General features: G+C 44.1%; 1 protein-coding gene across 3 annotated transcripts; it reads right to left on the bottom strand.

Moving 5' to 3' along the window:
- Positions 1-1,167: 1,167 nt before the first annotated feature.
- On the bottom strand, positions 1,168-18,351 carry TBATA (thymus, brain and testes associated). 3 transcript variants are annotated; one of them, XM_048858915.2, is made up of 10 exons: positions 18,222-18,343; positions 15,869-15,925; positions 12,993-13,240; positions 11,940-12,110; positions 10,113-10,204; positions 8,575-8,739; positions 6,050-6,131; positions 4,122-4,278; positions 3,507-3,556; positions 1,168-2,345 (listed from the first exon to the last, which is right to left on the bottom strand). In XM_048858915.2, exons 2-10 carry the CDS (start codon positions 15,913-15,915, stop codon positions 2,266-2,268), a joined length of 1,092 nt encoding a protein of 363 aa, XP_048714872.1. In that variant the 5' UTR covers positions 15,916-15,925; positions 18,222-18,343; the 3' UTR covers positions 1,168-2,265. The 3 variants fall into 3 exon arrangements, with proteins under 3 accessions (XP_048714872.1, XP_048714873.1, XP_074986997.1); XM_048858916.2 differs by lacking the exon at positions 15,869-15,925 and having other exon boundaries at positions 18,222-18,351; XM_075130896.1 differs by lacking the exons at positions 15,869-15,925; positions 18,222-18,343 and adding an exon at positions 13,637-13,725.
- Positions 18,352-18,380: the final 29 nt, after the last annotated feature.

Here is an 18,380-nt window from a genome sequence, read left to right as displayed (position 1 = left end):
CGCTGGGGGGGGGGGGGGGGCGCATCAGACTTTTTTGGTAAACTGGGCATTTGTTCATTTGCTCTTGCCAGCTGATGGGGATAACTGCCCGTTTTTGTCAAAAAAGTCAGGATGGCTGGGTCAGAGCTTAAAAAGGGAACTGCCCCGGCCAAACGGGGACATATGGTCACCCTATCTCCAGGCAAGTGGGTCTTGAGGGAGTCCGGCCAGGGTGGGGGCAGACCCTAGCCTGGCTAATCGCGCCACTCCCGAGAGGCCGGAGTGATTCCCTGCCCTGGCACTGGACTGGCCCTGGCCGCGCTGCCAGCTCAGCCTGGCAGACGCTGTCACCTTCCAGCAAGGCTGGTGAGTGTGGTCAGGGTGCCGGGTGTGAGGGAGTGGGTCTCTGGAGGTGTGTGTGGGGCTGCTGGCCAGTGGCGGGTGTCTTGGGGGACGGTGGGGGAGGTCTGTGTGTTGGGATGCTGGGCAGTGGGGGCTCTGAGTGGGGTGCTGTGTAGTTGTGGTGGTGGGCTGTGGGGAAGTGCATTGGGCACTAGTGGTGTGGCTGTGTGTGGGGGTGCTGGGCAGGGGTGGTGGTGTGCAGGCCGCTGTGCATTTGTGGTGGAGGGTCTGTGTGTGGGGCTGCTGGACATAGAAGTTCTTGGGGACGCTGGGCATAGGGAGTCAGGGGCTGTGTGGCATGGCATGGGCCCACCCCTGAGGGGAAGGGGCATGCTGGCAGCACAGTGCTGGGTGGGCCAGTGTGTGTCTGGCCGGTTTGTATACAGTGCCCTTGCACTGGGCTGGGTGGAGTGAGGCCAGCCCCACCATGCTATGCCCCATTGCCCCTGGCTGGCCCCTTGCTCTGGGGGCCGACCTCCCAACGCCATGCTCCTTTGCCCCCATGGGGGCCCACTAGGGTGACCAGATGCCCCGATTTTTATAGGGACAGTCCTGATTTTTGGGGTCTTTTTCTTACTCCTATTACCCCCCGAACCCTGTCCTGATTTTTCACATTTACTGTCTGGTCACCCTAGGGCCCAAAAATATGTTTGGCGCCGGGCCCACAAAAGGTTAATCCAGCCCTGGTGGCCCTAGCACTGTTACAGTCTGCTGTGCTGTGCTCTGCTCTGCTCTGCTTCTTCCAGACGCTGTAAACTGATCACAGAGTGGCAGGAGTCACGGAGATCAGCTGGATACCCAAGCAGATAGTTTATTTCTAAAGGGACCACAGGCAAATACTAGGAGTCATACATTCTTTATACAAGTAATTGATATGCAATGATGTCATTACCAAAGAAATCTGCACATTTCAGTAACCTAACCTGGCGGAGACAAAGAGATGGAAGATTGTTCTAAGGTCCACATTAGAAGAAAAATCATACAGCCATATATGACAAAAGGAATCGCAGGCCACCATTGCTACCTGAGAAGCCAAGAGCAGCAGTGATGGATCCAGTAAGATCAAACAGCTGTGAGCTATTTTGCCAGAAAGCAGACATACACCCTCCATAGGTGGTGTCTCCACCTAATCCTCTAAATGCCTCTGTGAACAAACATCACTTCTCTCTTATTTGGATTGAATTCCAACCAGTTCTTCTTTATCCAGATTGCTACCTCCTGGCACATAGTGGGAAAGTAATGAGGCAGCAGCTGTGTTCAGTGAAAAGGAGCCAAAGAACTGAGAATCACTAACATATGGATGACTCTACTACCCAGAATGGCTTTGTCTCCTCCAGTGGCTTTAAAAAAGCACTGACAGGACTGATTTGAGTCCTTTGGAATGGCGAGCAATTGCTCAGCGGTACCCACGGGATCTGAGAGGAAGGACTGAAATGTTTAACGGCCAATCTTTCAAGCAGCGAGTCAACCCACCCCATGGACCATGCACCTCCTGCATCTGAGATCATTGGAAAAACACAGCCACATTCTCTTTGTGATTCTGCATATTGAACCAAATACCCAGCTGGATCATAGCAGAAGCAGTACTTTAAGCATCTACAGCTATGGGGACTTTTGGAATTTCACAGAGACCCATTTTACAGTATGACTTAATGTCTATGGCACAGTCATTAAACAAATTCTGTTTAAATTTGCCACGACTCAACATACAATGTCAAAGTGAAGAGAGGAATTAGGTGATACAGGATATTGCATGCCTTTTCATGTACTCTACAGAACACTTTTTCACTAGGTGAGTAATGAGAGTAAAACACTGCAGCTATAGCAGGAAATGTGCTAGCACTTCTTGAGGCTCTTCCATCAGGAATGAGAGAAGATTCCAAGTTAATTGGGTGGATCTGGCTGGTTCTGCTTTACATCCTGGGATAAATGGAACTGGAGAACTTCTGCAGTACCCATATGCACTAAAAATTAAAAATAATTTGGGATGGGTCAATGTGGGTCAACACCAGTTATAATTTCACAGAGCAGTTAATGCCTCGCCCATGTGGGTAACATTTTCAGTGCCCAAAGGCCAGATTTTTAAGGTATTTAGGCACCTACAAAAGTAGATAGGTGTCTAGGGGCTTTTGAAAATCCTACTAGGTGCCTGTCTCCCATTGAAATCAATGGGAGTTAGGTACTTAGCCACTTTTAAAATTGCAACTGGGTGCTTATTTGCATCTTGAAGCATCTAAATATTTTTAAAAATCTGGATCTAAGAGATGTAGTCTTATAAATGCCTAAATCACTTTTGAAAATGGGAGGTAGGCTCGGAAGTCTCAAGAGTTTTTGAAAATGTTTCCCACTGTTTTTGCTGGTTATAACAATACACTTTATTTAGCTAGAAAAGACAGACAAAAATTGCTCATAGCAGAGTTCATTTTGATAAACCCCAAGATTTGGAACAACTGAACTTTGGAGGAAGTGCCAGGTTTGCTTATTTGGATTTGAATACAGTATTTTGTTTTTTGAAAACTGTAGCTCAGGAGAATGGCAAGTTGCAACATATTTTACGCTTTAAAAATCTAGTTTACTTATTTCTACTGGCACAGATGTATCATTGGGTAAAATCTTCTTTTATTTACTTAACAGAATTTTCACCGCAAAACTAAGGATGAAATTCTATCCTGATCCCATGCCCAAATCCCTGCCAGATTGAAAACTTTCACAGGGAATGCATTACTGTTCACTCAGAGGTAACCACAAAAAGGCTACCTGAATTCCTACTCTGTGTTACCAAAATATAGCCTGCAAGGAATTTGTCATTTATTTGTCTATATGTAGTATAGTCTTGCTCTCATAGTAAAGTGTGAATGTTCAGAAAGTCTGATCAAGTGGTTAGAGCATTGTACTGGGAGCCAGGACCTCTTGGTTTCTATTCTTAGCTCTGCCATTTGCTCACTGTGTGACTCTTGGCAAATCACTTCACTTCTCTAAGGCATCATCCATAAAATGGGTAAAATACTTCCCTAGCTCAAAGGTCTGTTGCTGCTTAATTAAAGTTTATAAAATGTCTTAAGACCCTGGGATTTGAAGGGATTATGTAATAAATACAAAGTATTTATTTAATATAATAGTTTTACCTGGCTTGTCTTCCTCTGGAATGGATTCTTGCTTCTGGCTCTGAGACAATCTGTTATAAAGAAATGCAGAGAAAGCTAAATATTTTTCTCAATCTAAAATTCTAAATTTTGAATAAACCTGGTAGTCATGAAAATGAAGGGTTGCATTAGTCTGTCACTTTGCCATTCACTTCCTGTGTTCAGGTGTATTTTTATTTTCTAGTTACTCTGCTCATGCTATTGACTGGAAGTCCACATAGAAGGACTGAAATCCAAGCCCCTGCACAATTTTACTAGTTCACCTTAATCTCTGACGCATGTGCTACTGAAATAATGGGCCCCCATTGAGCAGTGACTGCAAACCATGCCATTGACTTAAATGTGCTTTGGATCAGGTCCTCAGTTAAACCAGTTAAATGGGGGTGAGGCAGGGGGAGAGGGGGAGTTAGAAGGTGGACAAAATCAGTTTTATTGCTTGCTTGATTAATCTCTTTCTGTGTAACAGTCTCTTTCTCGCCTCTTGCTGCTGTACATGCAGGCTAATGTACCCAGCATGTCTCCAGCTCTCAGTAAGTGAAATGTTTCAGTTCTCTGTCACACTGTGAACATCCTATTGAATAATTTTTATGACAGAACCTGATTGGATGATTGCTTCCCAAGTGTTGCCCTCTGGAGGACAGGCCCATTGCAGTCTGGGACTGAAGCCTCTGCTCCATGCTTGTGCTCAAGGACTGGGGCTCCAGTTGTAGGTTGGCTGTTGCAGTCTGCAACATCCTCATAACAAGATCCTTTTCTGTAATGAGAGGAAGACAAGTAGGCAGCAGAAGAAACAATATCTCACCTGTTACAAAACAGAGAGTGAGTGAGAGAGAGAGAGAGAAAAGTTCCGATATGGAAACATTTGAATGTCATAAAATGATTTCCCTATTCCCTGTAGTCTGTCACTTTCTTCACCCCCTCTATGCAGCATGCGTTCAAGCAGAGCAGAGAGAAGTTGATCAATCAGAAGTACAGCAGGACTCCAGTGATACCCTGGTCTTGGAACAGTGGCATGTGTAATGGTCTCTTGCTGTAATACAGGTCCGTTGAGTCACAAGCTACTGTGCTACCTAAGATAGCTCAGTGGTTTGAGCATTGGCCTGCTAAACCCAGGGTTGTGAGTTCAATCCTTGAGGGGGCCATTTAGGGATCTGGGGCAAAAATTGGGGATTGGTCCTGCTTTGAGCAGGGGGTTGGACTAGATGACCTCCTGAGGTCGCTTCCAACCCTGATATTCTATGATTCTGTTTCAAACAGTCTGTTATACCATCTATTAAATGTTATTTAAACAGAAGAGCTACTCTGGCTCCCATTTAAGGTGACTAGATGTCCTGATTTTATAGGGACAGTCCCAATATTCAGGGCTTTTTCTTATATAGGAGCCTATTACCTCCCACCCCCGTCCCGATTTTTCACACTTGGTCACCCTACTCCCACTATTCCCTTTTTGTGGAAATAGGGATTTCCCTTACTCAATTGGTACACACCCAGAGCAAATACTCTTAAAATGGATACAATTAATATAATCTGGCCAACAATATTTATCTTCCTACAGCTGCATTTTTATACTGGAACTCAATAGTGAAGCCTGAATTCAGCAGCAGCAGCATTACCTTCAGCTGCAGCCTGTAACTCAGAAGCAAAATATTCAAACATAAAGGCCTAAAGTTAGGCCTCCAAAGTCATATTTAAGCAGATTAATAAGTGATCTGACTTTCATAGGTACTGAGCACCTGAAGCCCCCATTGAGGTCAGCACCTGTGGAAATCAGGTAATTGATTTAGGAGCCTTATTTTGAAAATTTTGGCCTATAACTTTTACATAGAAACTGTCCTTTACTCTAATCATAGAATCATAGAATATCAGGGTTGGAAGGGACCCCTGAAGGTCATCTAGTCCAACCCCCTGCTCGAAGCAGGACCAATTCCCAGTTAAATCATCCCAGCCAGGGCTTTGTCAAGCCTGACCTTAAAAACCTCTAAGGAAGGAGATTCTACCACCTCCCTAGGTAACGCATTCCAGTGTTTCATCACCCTCTTAGTGAAAAAGTTTTTCACTAATGCTGGGCCATATTCAATAACGGTCAGTGAAACCCAAAAGACAATCACTGGCAGGAAAGACAGAATGAAGAAAAAACTGAGACTAACAGAGACAATTTTTAGAAAGCCATGCACGCCATCCATCTGTCCAGATTCTATTCCAATCCCATCACCACAGCATCTGAGTCCCTGAACACCAAGCAAAATTCATATCCTTAGTTCTTCACCAGTTACTGCAGACCTGGTCATTAGAAAACCCTAATAGATTCCATACAAAGAAATCTTTCCTCCAGAAGCAAATTTTCCCCTCACAGAAAAATGTATACTCCACAAACTCAGGTTGACCTGAAAGGCTGTAAAGTGTGTATTGGGAATAAACTTGTGGTTGCTGAAGTAGAGATAATTAGGGTGCCAAACTCTGAGAATAGAAGTGGCTGTCTATTCCTTTGGCTCAGGCACCAAGTTGAGGTTTCAGGTTCTCCTCACCCCTCTGACCAGCTGTGAGCAGCCATTGCTGAATAGCCGACAAAGAGTCTGTCTGCAGGATCTGACACAGCAGCTCCAAAATCTGTTGGCAGAAGAGCAAAGTAGAAAGTGACAGCATGATCAGGTCAGAGTGACACTGATTGTACCTGGAACACAGACAAACAGGAGGTCATTAGGATATGCATACACAGGCACCTTGCTTATCTAGACACTGTACAGGTGTGGTTTTTCAGTTTTATGAGTTACTGTTCCTTGCTCAGGGTCTAACCTACACATTTGAAAATATAATAAAAGAAGTAGAGGATGATCTATCAAAGCCTACTGTGTGCAAGGGTAGATATCTCCCCCCACCAACAAAGACTAGGATAAGGCCCTGATCACTGAGTCGGTGTTTAAATTGGACTAAATTTGTTTGGACATTGAGTCTTCTGGTGCACTGCATGCTCACTCCTTTCTGACCGTTGTCCTTGTATACAGGCACGCAAACTCACCTCAGAAGAGTACATTATCAGTTAGGAGTGAACTCATGTCTCCATGTTCTGTGTTGTTTTTTACCATCTCTTGTCTCCCTCTATCTATTGTGCCTAGAGCAAGCAAAACAGGGGCAGGCCTAGTCACACTTGCTATACATGCTAAACTGGAACTTCTCATTCTCCTCCCAGCCTGCAGAGGAGATGAACTTCAAAATGTTTCTTGGGCACTGCTGCAGATTCTCATGAATATCTCTCCTTAGTACCCCTTTCAGCTGCCTTTCTGCAATTAACCTGGCACTGTCTGCTGGCACTTGACCATTTAAAAACAAAACAATATCAAATCAAATCGGTTTGTTTTGTGGAAAACAAACCGACTTCTAGTAAACAAACTTGTCTCCTTGAGGGAGGGAAGAAATGACTCCTACAAGGGCAGTATTCATTCTCTTTCCATTGTTTACACACATCAGTTCTCTATTCCCTGCCCACTACAACCTATCATCAGTCAACATTTTTATTAATGATCTCAAAGTAAATATCAAATTATTGCTGATAATTTGCAGATGACAAAGATTGGTGGAGTGGTTAATAATGATGACAACAAGGCAGTCATGCAGAGCAATCTGGATCACTAGGTAAGATGAACCCATTCAACTAAAATGTGTTTGCATACAGCCAAAGGCAAAGTCATACATCTAAGAACAAAAGAATGGCTAATACAGTCTTTGGATGTATAAACAGGGGACTAGTGAGTAGGATTAGGGAAGTGATTTTTACCTCTGCATATGACATTGGTGAGACTGATATTAGAATACTGCATCCAGTTCTGGTGTCCACATTTTTAAAAAGATGTGGAAAAATTCAAGGGGGTGCAGAAAAGAGCCACAAAATTATTTGAAAGTTAGAGAAAATGTCTTTAAGAGCTCAATCTGTTTAGTTTATCTAAAAGACTATTGAGAGATGACTTGATTACAATGTACAAGTACCTTCATGGGGAGAAAATATCAGGTACCAAGTGGCATTTTAATATAACAGAAAAAGGCAGAACAAGAACCAAGCGCTAGAAGTTGAAGCCAGACCAATTCAAGTTAGAAATAAGGCACACAGTTTTAACAGTGATGGTGATTATCCATTGTAACAAACTATTTAAGGGAAGTGATGGATTTTCTGTAAAACACCATGTGCACATATAGAATGTCCTTGTGACGAGGTGTACCTACTCGCACCAGCCCTGAAAGGATTAACTGTGCTTTGCAGGCTGAGGAAGCCCTGCCCCAATGACTCTGCTGCGCATGCTCAGCCTGGAGGCAGAGTATAAAAGGAAGCAGCCCAACTCAGTTTGGACAGGCTGCTGAAGGGGGACGATGTAGGCTCTCTGTAGGGAGCTGCTACAGGTCCCAGTTACAGAGCCACAGCACACACAGCTCAGGCTGCTTGATGAGCCTGGAGAAGGGACTGCACTGGCAGGAGCTAGGCCACTTGAGGACCCCAGAGACCCGTGGGGACAGTGGAGCCTCGTCGAGGGAGAAAAGGATAGGAAGCAGCCCAGGGAACTTAGACTTTTCTGCAGTGAGTGAACTGTGGAACCAGTCAGAGTGTTTTGGGAGGATCCCCATTGGCTTGGTGGTGAGCACCCCCTCCACCACCACCAAGGCCCCGGGCTGGGACATGGAGGAGCAAAGAGGGCCCGAGTTGCCCTGCCCTGGATGCCACACACCCCTAAGTGGCGCCCCATTCTCCCAACAGGCCAATCGGCCACACAATCCCACCGATGTGGGTTACTTTATTGACTCTGGACATTAGGCCACGCTGTCCTGAGCGGAAGAGCTGCTTTATTGACTCCAGCCACTAGGCCGTAGTACCATGTTTTATAGTCAGAGTCACGAACACAGGACCCAACAGGGTGCTGTACATTTTTTTTCCCATACCTGACCCAGCACACGGGATGGAGTGTATCTACCCTGCGACAGTCCTAAAGGAAAAATAGTCACACAGAGAATGTGAGCAGCAGGAAGTACCAGGTGTAGCTACTCTTTCTCATTATGTTCTACTTACTACCAGCTCTTGGCCTTGGAAAGACAGGGCAGCATCTTTGCCTTTGTTCTTTGCATTATTCCGGCACAACTGGTGGGGCGTATGGCGGGTTGTTGCCCGAGAAGAAGGTGGGATGAGGCGCCCAGTTTCTGCTGAGTACTGTGTTGCTCTCTGGGGCTCTTCCGCCTGTTAAAATGCAAATGCACACATGCTTTCTGATTAGAGGGCTGAGCGTGGGACAGGAGTTGCACAGGAGATAAAATGATTAGAACAAGACTGAGTGTAAAAAGGCTGTGACGAAAGGGGAAATCTTCATCAACACATGAACAAAGAGGTGCTTGGCTGTTGCAAAAAATATGAATGCACCTGCTGCAGTTAAAGTGAAACTACTGTGCGGTACTAAAAGCTCACCTGGGAGGTGTGTTTCTCTCCAGCTGTGAACTGTGCACTGATTTTGCAAACAGTGTTTTATTTAAAATTGAAACTTGTGCACCACGTACTGCTGTCTGTCAGAAGAGACAGACAACTGAATGGTCAAAGCCCAAACACTGCATCTAAACCCATAGGTATCCTTATGCAGCTATATTCATTTATAAATTAACACTGAGATTATCAGGTCCCAGTATTAAAGAATGCTAATCCAGGGTGCTGAATTTGTTGCTCTTGAAAGTGAGTGACAGCACTCACTGGAGCTGATACAGTGCATGTAGGGGTTGTGTAAACTTCCTGTACGCAGTGCTATATATGCACCTCAATCCTGACCTGTAATATGTATTGGTATTCTACCTCTGGCTCCCCACAGCACTGCCAGTGTCCTTCGATCCTGACCTAAAACACCTCTGCTGTATCCGGCCATGATCTTTCGCACAGTTTTGCTCCTTAATTTTGACCTGCAACATCCTGTAAATCCTGATTCTCCCTCCACTGGAGATTAACAATTGTGCCATTGTGCGATTGTTTTGTGATGTTCCTCTACAAGAGTTGGAAACCAATTTCATCTGTACCCTAAAGTAGATTTGAGCCTATGTGTCAAGAGGTGAAAAACTAGTGTTGACCCACTTCTCCTTTTGGCATGGTCCCCTCTGTGTAGTTGTTAAAGACTCAAACTACAAATTTTGGCTCCAGATATTAAACACCCCAGAGAATGGGATAGTAGAGATCCAGAAGTTATGATCCAGTACATTATAAAAGCAAAGAAATCATCTGCAAAATTTGGATCAGAGCTCAGATTTTGGTCAACCTCCAAAATTTGGGGATCTCCAGATCTGGGTATGGGTCACATTCCATTGCACATTTTGCCTTGTTTAGATTAGGAGTAAGTAGGTAATTTAAAATGATCTTTCCAAATAGATTTCCACATGACCCTTCAAGTCTTGATGCTGTCACCAACAGACTGGGCCACATGACCTACAGTAGTGATATAGCAGCCTCATGAAAAACTCTCTTCAGGTTTTTCTGCTCCCTCCCTTCCATTTCTTTATTTTATTCCAGGTGTTGGTTAGATGACACTCAAGAGTAAAGCAACCCTAAGTGTCATGCTTGCAGTATGAAAAACTCACCACTTCCTTTTGCTCCATTTCAGTGGAGGAGGAAGCACTAACTCTGGCAGCGAGTTCCCGCAGTTCTTCTCTCCATGCATCGGACAAGACACCTGTGAGATAGGAGACATGTGAGAAAGCTCAGTATAGTAGCATCACTTAGTTCCTACAGCACTTATAAACCCTGTATAAGTCTGAACATAGACCACACCTTGAATTTCTCCCCCTAGGCATCCATGACTTCCTATTTTCACTGTGGAAAGGTATTTGCATGGGTCTCATCATGAGGCCAACAGTTCCCCTGCAGAGCTTGGATGGAAATGAGATGCAAATAAATGGTAGCTACAACCACTGGATACATTACAAGGTATTATGGGATATACTGTATCTTAAGCAGTGATACTCTTTTGTATGAGAGTGAGTGGAAAGGAAGGTTCCCATCTTTCACACCATGAGTAGCCCTAGAGGTAACACAAACATCCAAGTGCAAACTTTGTGGTATAATGTGGGAAGGAGATAGAGGCTCGTACAGGAGGGAGGGTGTTGCAGAGATGGATGAGAAGATGAAGAGGGGGGAATCTCTCAAATCTCTGCTCTTTTCCACTGTTAAAGCCTCCTGTGTGGGCTATGGGCTCTGCAGGGAGAGTCAGGGCTGTGGGGGTACAGAAGGCTAAAAACGAGAGCACTAAAATCTTGGTGAGAGGCCTATTGCTCACGATGGGCAGTTCAGAATCAGACACACTGCTTCCTCCTTGGATTCTGTTGTACCAGGTGGTTGGTGCAACACCAAAGCATTGTGCATGTCTGAGGTCTGATGCCCTCCAAGTGAAGGGAGAACCCCTAGCTTCATATTGCCAAAAAATAAAGCTGCTGGAGAGTCTCAGGAGACTGAGGAGCGCAGAACAAAGGGGCACTGTGCTCACAGTGATATCTCTGAAAGATGGGAAAGGACAAGCAGACACCTCTAACCCAGTGGCTCTCAACCTTTCCAGATTACTGTATCCCTTTCAGGAGTCTGATTTGTCTTGTATACCCCAAATTTCACCTCCCTTAAAAATTACTTACTTAGAAAATCAGACATAAACATACAAAAGTGTCACACTATTACAGAAAAATTGCTTACTTTCTCATTTTTACCATATAATTATACAATAAATCAATTGGACTATAAATATTGTACTTACATTTCAGTGTGTAGAAGATAGAGCAGTATAAACAAGTCATTGTCTGTATGAAATTTTAGTTTGTACTGACTTTGCTAGTGCTTTTTATGTCACCTGTTGTAAAAGTAGGCAAATATCTAGATGAGGAAAACCTCTGAGTACCCCCAGTGGTATGCGTACCCCTGGTTGAGAACCACTGCCCTAACCTAACCACTGCCCTAACTGTCCATCACTTAATTGCCATGGTAATTCCATGTTTGGGATACGTGCAAGTGATTAAGTGGTTCTCAAACAGGGCTATCTGGCCCTTGTAAAAATGAGAAGCTGATGGTGCTTTTGTATGCCACAGGAAGATGTCTGCCAGGGCAAAGCTGCTTTTCCACCAGTGCTGTGTGGCAATACATGATGTCTCTGAAACCTGGCATTATGTTTCTCTGGTTCAAAACCACTTCAGCTCAAAGGGGCAGGAAAAATAATCAGGCTCAGTCTTTTGTCAATGTAAGACCTGAGCTATCTCCAGTCCTGTAGCAAGCCAAAACAAGGGAAGTCATTTGAGAACCATTTCAGGTACAGCATGATTAATTTTGTTAATTAAGGAATTCCACTTAATTGGACAAAAGGCCACCCAACAGGGCATCCTGATCAAGCAGTCTACCGTACTCGCGTGTGTGAGCAGCACACTAACCTACAGTTAATCTGGGGACAAGATTACTATGTGGATCTCCAATCGGCATCTGGGCCCCTGACACCCTCAGTACAGTAGTAGAAAGCTGGCCTTTTATCATTGGATGAGGTGACAAAGGAGTCAGCACAGACCACGCATCATTAACCATACAGATGGGGGCGCCATTTAAGCCTACAAAAGAAAATGAAAAGAGGTAAATATCAGTTAGTAACTCAATGGAAGAAGAAAAGGAGTACTAGTGGCACCTTAGAGACTAACCAATTTATTTGAGCATAAGCTTTCGTGAGCTACAGCCAATGAAGTGAGCTGTAGCTCACGAAAGCTTATGCTCAAATAAATTGGTTAGTCTCTAAGGTGCCACTAGTACTCCTTTTCTTTTTGCGAATACAGACTAACACAGCTGCTACTCTGAAACCTGTCAATGGAAGAAGCACACAAGAAAATAGTCTTTCACCTTGCATAACACAGAGCATTTACAGTTACTTTCTGCCTGAATAATAAATCTGTAGGTGCATGAATTTTGTGGTGGCATACATAGATCAATTTTCCTCCCCTGCCCCAATAATACTGAATGGATTCCTGAAGCACCTCTGTTTATAGATCTATATTTAGTTAGGGAATACACAGTTTGGATGAATTACTACTGCCTATATCATCTTTAAACAGGAAGCCAGGCATGGGATAAATTCCTACATTGGAAATACACAGCTGGGATTATTTTATCCAGATGATGCAGTAGTTGATTGTCTGAACTAGGTCCTGGGATGGAGCAAAGACATGCATGGTATCAACCTAAGGAGTCTCACTCAGATCATAACTGCTGCTCAGAAGAATCACCAGGGCAACACTTACTCTAGAAACATTATGCAGTCAAAGTTCTGCTACTTTCCTCATATCCCACTGTACTCTGCAATCAGGCCTGTGCTGAAGCATTACATTAATTTTTCGGTTTCCTCCCATCCCATCTGACCTCTGCTCCTCAGCAAAGAAAGGCCACATCATTAATGCCTTCAACTCCTGTTTCCTGCCCCCCCCCCCATCCTAAGGCCATACCTTGGATGTGGGTCACTCGGTGAGGATGGGGGTTGTGCCGTGAGAAGAAGGAATGGTGGCTTAGGTTGCCAAAGCGAGAGTTGTTCTTTGACTGGGGTCTCATGGCCTCCATACTAAACCGCAGTGGTGTGTTTAGAGCCACGTGTTTGAGTTTTCCTGCTAATGCTGTGATGTCTTGTCCTTTGAATGGACCAGCAACTGGGCTCCTTAGCATCTCCATCTTCTCCTTAGCAGATATACACTTGGTTCTTGGAGAAAAAGAGAAGAAAACCACGTATCAGCATGCAATCACATTTTATGAAAATGTCTGTATCTTAGGTACTAGTCAGGTTCATGAAAGGCAGAGTGAGAATCCATTCCAAGTAGGCATCAAACTCCAGTGCAGGTTATCTTCCTCTCAGGGATTTCACCCCAAATCCATTCTGACCAGGCAGAGAGATCCACTATCACTTATTCTTTTCCTTCACATCCCAAGGGATTGCGGCAAACTGAGGGAATCCTCTCCCTTATTGACACCGGAGCAGACTTTGTTAGAATGTTTCATTTACAGAAGGGGAAACCTTGGATCTGAATTTCATACCCACCTGAAATGCACTTAATGCTCTAGACAAATTTACTGAGGAAAAATAGCTTGAATGAAATACCTGAGTGAAGAGAAGCTGATAGGATAGTTTGCTCCCTGTGTTGAACAGGTCTGTTCCGTATTTATGGGAACACTTTGTTGTTACCTGGTAGGCCAGCAAGAGCGCACATGAATGTGTAAGCTGAGAAGCAAGCCCACACAGACTCCCATGTTTCTGTTGACATACAGAAAAAGGAGCCTTCTGAGGGAAACCCCCATGAAAACAACTGAGAACTGCCCCAGCTGGCAGCTTTGACGGGTGACTCAGAGTCATGGCTTCCTGATCTGTCATCTGCTGAGACAGGCAAGGTTAGGAGCTCAGCTTTACCACAGCACTGAGATCACATTCTCAAGCCTGACAAAAACTCCTCCACTCAGAGGATCGTTAGCCGGCGTTTCACCAGATGACTCCCAGCATTATTAGCATCAATGCTAATATGAGGAGCAGGAGCCATTGTAGCATCATGCTCATGCTTCACTGCGTTTCTTAGCTAGAAAAAAATCATCATATTTTGCTTGAGTGTCTGGCTCAGTGTTCTGTTTCCTAGATCAGAACCAGAGGAGACCTAGGAATATGTGGGTTCTGATTTTTCCTCATGATCATCTTAACTCGGCGCTGATCCTTCTGAAGTGCTACAAAAAAAGACCATTTTAGGACTCCCCACATACTTCCCCATGGCAGCCCACTGCGTGTCAGAGTGCTCTATGCTTTGGCAGGAACAAAGTTTTCAAAATGCTCTCTGTTGCAGCAGGAGAATGATGTGCAGGGAAGGTTTCTTTGGAAGTGATTTGCAGGCCCAGGCAGTATTTCAAACGGGGGCTGTTAACTGCTGAGTAGAGCTGAGTGAGTGCTGAATTTTGCCTGAATATTCATTGAGAGCCCTTCTGTGTTTGCATTACATGAATACAAGTTGATTGACAGGCATGTTTGTAGAAATGGCATGTTTTCAGGCAACTCTTGTAGAAAGTGAATTTGAATTCATTAGTATGAGTATTAGCACCAGAAACCTGATTCTAAGCATTGTGCTCATCCAATCAGTCCAATCTATGTACTATGGGCAAGACTTGGGGTATTGGGAAAAAGGTGGTTTAGAAACACCTTTGCAGCCCACTGAGGCTGGGGGCAGCCAGGGGACAGTTCATCCCCTGCTGTAAGTATAAGAACAGCCTCAGGTTGTTGTAACCTACCCTAGCTATAATAGCCCCATAGATGGCCGTTCTGCTGTCTGAGAATTACCCCAACATGTCTCTTCTCCCTGATGTGCCCCCTATCTTTGGAGCAGGGCATGAAGAGGTGGCCTACAACAGGCTACTTGGCTCTATACCAACCTGGAATTCACCTACAAAAGGGGAATCCCCAGTAATCCTGTTATGCCTTCTTTGACCCAAGGGCAGCGTTAAAGGGCCAGCTGAAATATAGAGAATCCAGCCCTGGACAGCTTACTCTCAATGCACTGAACATCCCCAGCAAACTGCTCATAAACAAGCCACAGACCAAGGATTATCAGCAGAAATTACTCAGTGAATAATGAAAAGGAGTACTTGTGGCACCTTAGAGACTAACCAATTTATTTGAGCATGAGCTTTCGTGAGCTAGCTCACGAAAGCTCATGCTCAAATAAATTGGTTAGTCTCTAAGGTGCCACAAGTACTCCTTTTCTTTTTGCGAATACAGACTAACACGGCTGTTCCTCTGAAACCTGTCAGTGAATAATTTCATACCGCAAATATAGGTCAGAAAAATGTTCTCTTTTTGCAAACAAAGTGGGAACAGAAAACAAGGTGAAATTCATTGTGAATTATTTGTTATGAACGATTCACCCAGGTTTAGTCCTGGGAAAGGATGCTGCCTCTGTAGTTATTCACCCATGGTTTCAAAATGAAAACCAAAACCAGACTTTTTAATGGTGTGTCACTCAGTGTTGTTACCGCACAATGTAACTTGAGCTCTGCTTACGTCACTGCACAGGACACCTGGTGTGTGCAGCTTTATAAGCTAGAAAGCTAATACTCTAAACTCCAAGCAGAATGTTTTTTTTTTCTCTGCCTGATGGAGATGGGCTCAGCAGGCTTCCCTCTTTGTCAGCAATGAGTAACCCATCACCACCCCGTATGACCATTTTTAGTCAGCAGCCCCATCAGCCTCAGTTACTGTTTGCGTGGGTACAAGCTGCTGCTTTCCCACCAGCTCACTCATGGGCATTGCTGCTTAGGTGTTTCTTCCAAATGTAGGGAATGGCACTTGGGTACTTACTCCAGCTGCTGAAGAACAAGTTCCAAGTTCTTTATCTCTGTTGCCATTTTAGTGATTCTATGACAATACAGAAAAGTTGGTGATTATTCTAGCATCCGTAGCTGCACAGTCCAGTTGGGAATTTAGACACATGGATTCTATGCACATGTACTATACACACCTATGAACACACTCTCCATCTATTGTATGGGGAGACCGAATCTTTCTTCTCACAATTGCTATAATTTAAGGTACATTCAGTTCCTAAATTCACTTATACCATGGTCTGAGAGGTGTTGAGCTCTCACATCACTCAAACCATTGACCTCTCTTTGTGTCAGTTTCCTCACCTGTAAAATGGGGCTAACAATACCTACCTCACAGGGGTGTTGTGAGGATCAGTGAATGTTTATAAAGCGTTCTATAAGGGGGAAGTATTATTATACCACGTTGTGTTGGCAGGTGCTTCCTGAAGTAGCATTTACAAATAGAAACAAAGAGGTACTCCCTCAGAGCTTTAATGGGTTCCCTCAGGAACCAATGGGAAGTGAAAAAGACCCACATGACACTGGTCACCTTGTGTCTGCATAATGAATCCCTAAATCACACAGCAGGCCCAGGGTGTGGGTTGGTGCTTAGCAGGGATTAGTGGGATTCATTGCTCAGTACCCCTGGGCATAGGTTTCAAACACTCCACACGTGTTAATAAAGGGCAGAACAAATCACAAGAAGAAGCTTTAGGTGCTATCATTTCCCTCTACCTTCTGCTTCATAATTCACCATTTCAAATGGAACTAAAGTGGAGCCCACTGGGGAGATCATTGACATACAGTTTATCTGTATTTGCTTAAACATTCCTTTAGTTTAGAAATTACAGCTTTTTAAAGGCCAGTGCCTGAATATCTGCCTGAAAGCTATTTTGTCCATGCCATACCTAGGCCAAACCATCCACCTTGCCACCCCCATGCTAATTCTAAAGAACGGCTGGTGCTGAAGAGGCAGCTGGGGCAGCGAGCAAAGGAAATTTAAAGAAGTATTTTGCAAACCTGTAGTGTGGATCTCAGTGACCAGGACTAGGAGGAGATTATGATACATATTCAGCATATTCAGCAGCACCCCAACAATGCAGTCACATGTAAACAGGGTGCCTTAAGAAGTCCAGCCAGCCCTCACCAGTCATCAGACAGATGACACCTTAACAAGTCACTGTGAGTTATTTAAAGTTCATTTAAATAAATCCTCTGAAAATAGTCATCCCCCCAGTAACTGGGGCTGGTTCTTCCCCTTGTGAAACAGACTTGTGGCAGTTTCACTTTTGTGATGCATCTACCGTATGAATCAAAGTTGTGGTATGTATACGTATAGTTGGTTTCCCAGCTGAGGTGTACAGGATTGGTATATGTTGTACTTTAATTAGATGACCTAATACATCTTTTCACCCCCTCATTTCTATAACTCTTTGAAAACTCCCTAAAAATGTATTTTTAATTCAGATGAAACCTTCCTAATAGTAGTATACCCAGAAGGCACAGGAAGGATGGTCTTGTGATTAAGCAGGTAGACTGCAATTTAGCAGAGCTAGATTCAAATCCTTGCTGTTCCACAGATCTCTTGTGTGACCTGGGGCAAGACACTTAATCTCTCTATGCTTCAATTCCTCCACTGTAAAATGAAGATAATGGTACTTATATTCTCCCATCATTTGTTTATCTTATCTGTTTATATAGATTGTAAGCTATTCAGAGCAGAGACTGGTTCATTCTACATTTATGTACAGCGACTAGCACAATGGGGTTCTGATCTTGGTTGGGGTCTCCAGGTACAATGGCAATGCAAATAAATAAATACATAAAATAATGCCAGCAGAGACTCTGCTAATCATGTATATAGTCAGATCCAAGAAACAAAACTAGCCTGACCTTGCAAAATGCTGAGCACCCTCAACCCCTTCTGAAGCCAATGGGAGTTGAGAGTACTGAGTACCTCATAGACTCAGGTATGAGATGAGAAAAACACAAACAGTAATAACCAAGGTAATGTGGGGGAGTGGACACTAAAACATGAGGGCTATAAAAGCAGCAGCACTTAAGTCTCAGACTTTGGGAATTCGGAAGCTACCTACCTGTCCATCCCAGCTATTTTATGTGCAAGTGTACATTTCTTTTCACACAGATGTGGTCTGGGACATAGCTTGTTCATACATATTTGCATAAATCAGGGCTACTTGCTAGAAGCTCCTTCTCCCCAGCTTCCTACATTTCAGAGGGCTGCTGTTTCAAAGGGAAAGTTGGGACTCTGGTATTTGAACAAAGAAAGCCGTAAAAGCCAGAAATGTACCTGTTATTAAATACATATATATAAAGGACCTACTCACTGTTTACACGGCTACCATAGCTTGGTGAATGAGTCCCCTTTGCTCCCACGGTCTGGAGGGAGAAGTGCAAAATTACCTAACTTGTGTTAAAAAGTCTGTTTACTTCGTGCCTGATTGTGTTCAGGTTGCTAGGTTACACTTTTGGTGACAGCAGCCAAG

The sequence above is a fragment of the Caretta caretta genome, chromosome 7 (assembly GCF_965140235.1).
Source record: "Caretta caretta isolate rCarCar2 chromosome 7, rCarCar1.hap1, whole genome shotgun sequence".
Classification (NCBI taxonomy): Eukaryota; Metazoa; Chordata; order Testudines; family Cheloniidae; genus Caretta; species Caretta caretta.
This window is presented reverse-complemented; position numbering and strand designations above follow the sequence as displayed.

What these genes read in the sequence shown, in the direction of transcription:
- TBATA (XM_048858915.2), bottom strand. Translation starts at nt 15,915, where the DNA reads ATGGCAACAGAGATAAAGAACTTGGAACTTGTTCTTCAGCAGCTGGA. An exon ending in CTTGTTCTTCAGCAGCTGGA is followed by an intron (nt 13,241 to 15,868) that starts GTAAGTACCCAA and finishes TTTTTCTCCAAG; the next exon opens with AACCAAGTGTATATCTGCTA. An exon ending in GGAAGCAATCATCCAATCAG is followed by an intron (nt 3,557 to 4,121) that starts GTTCTGTCATAA and finishes TCTTTATAACAG; the next exon opens with ATTGTCTCAGAGCCAGAAGC.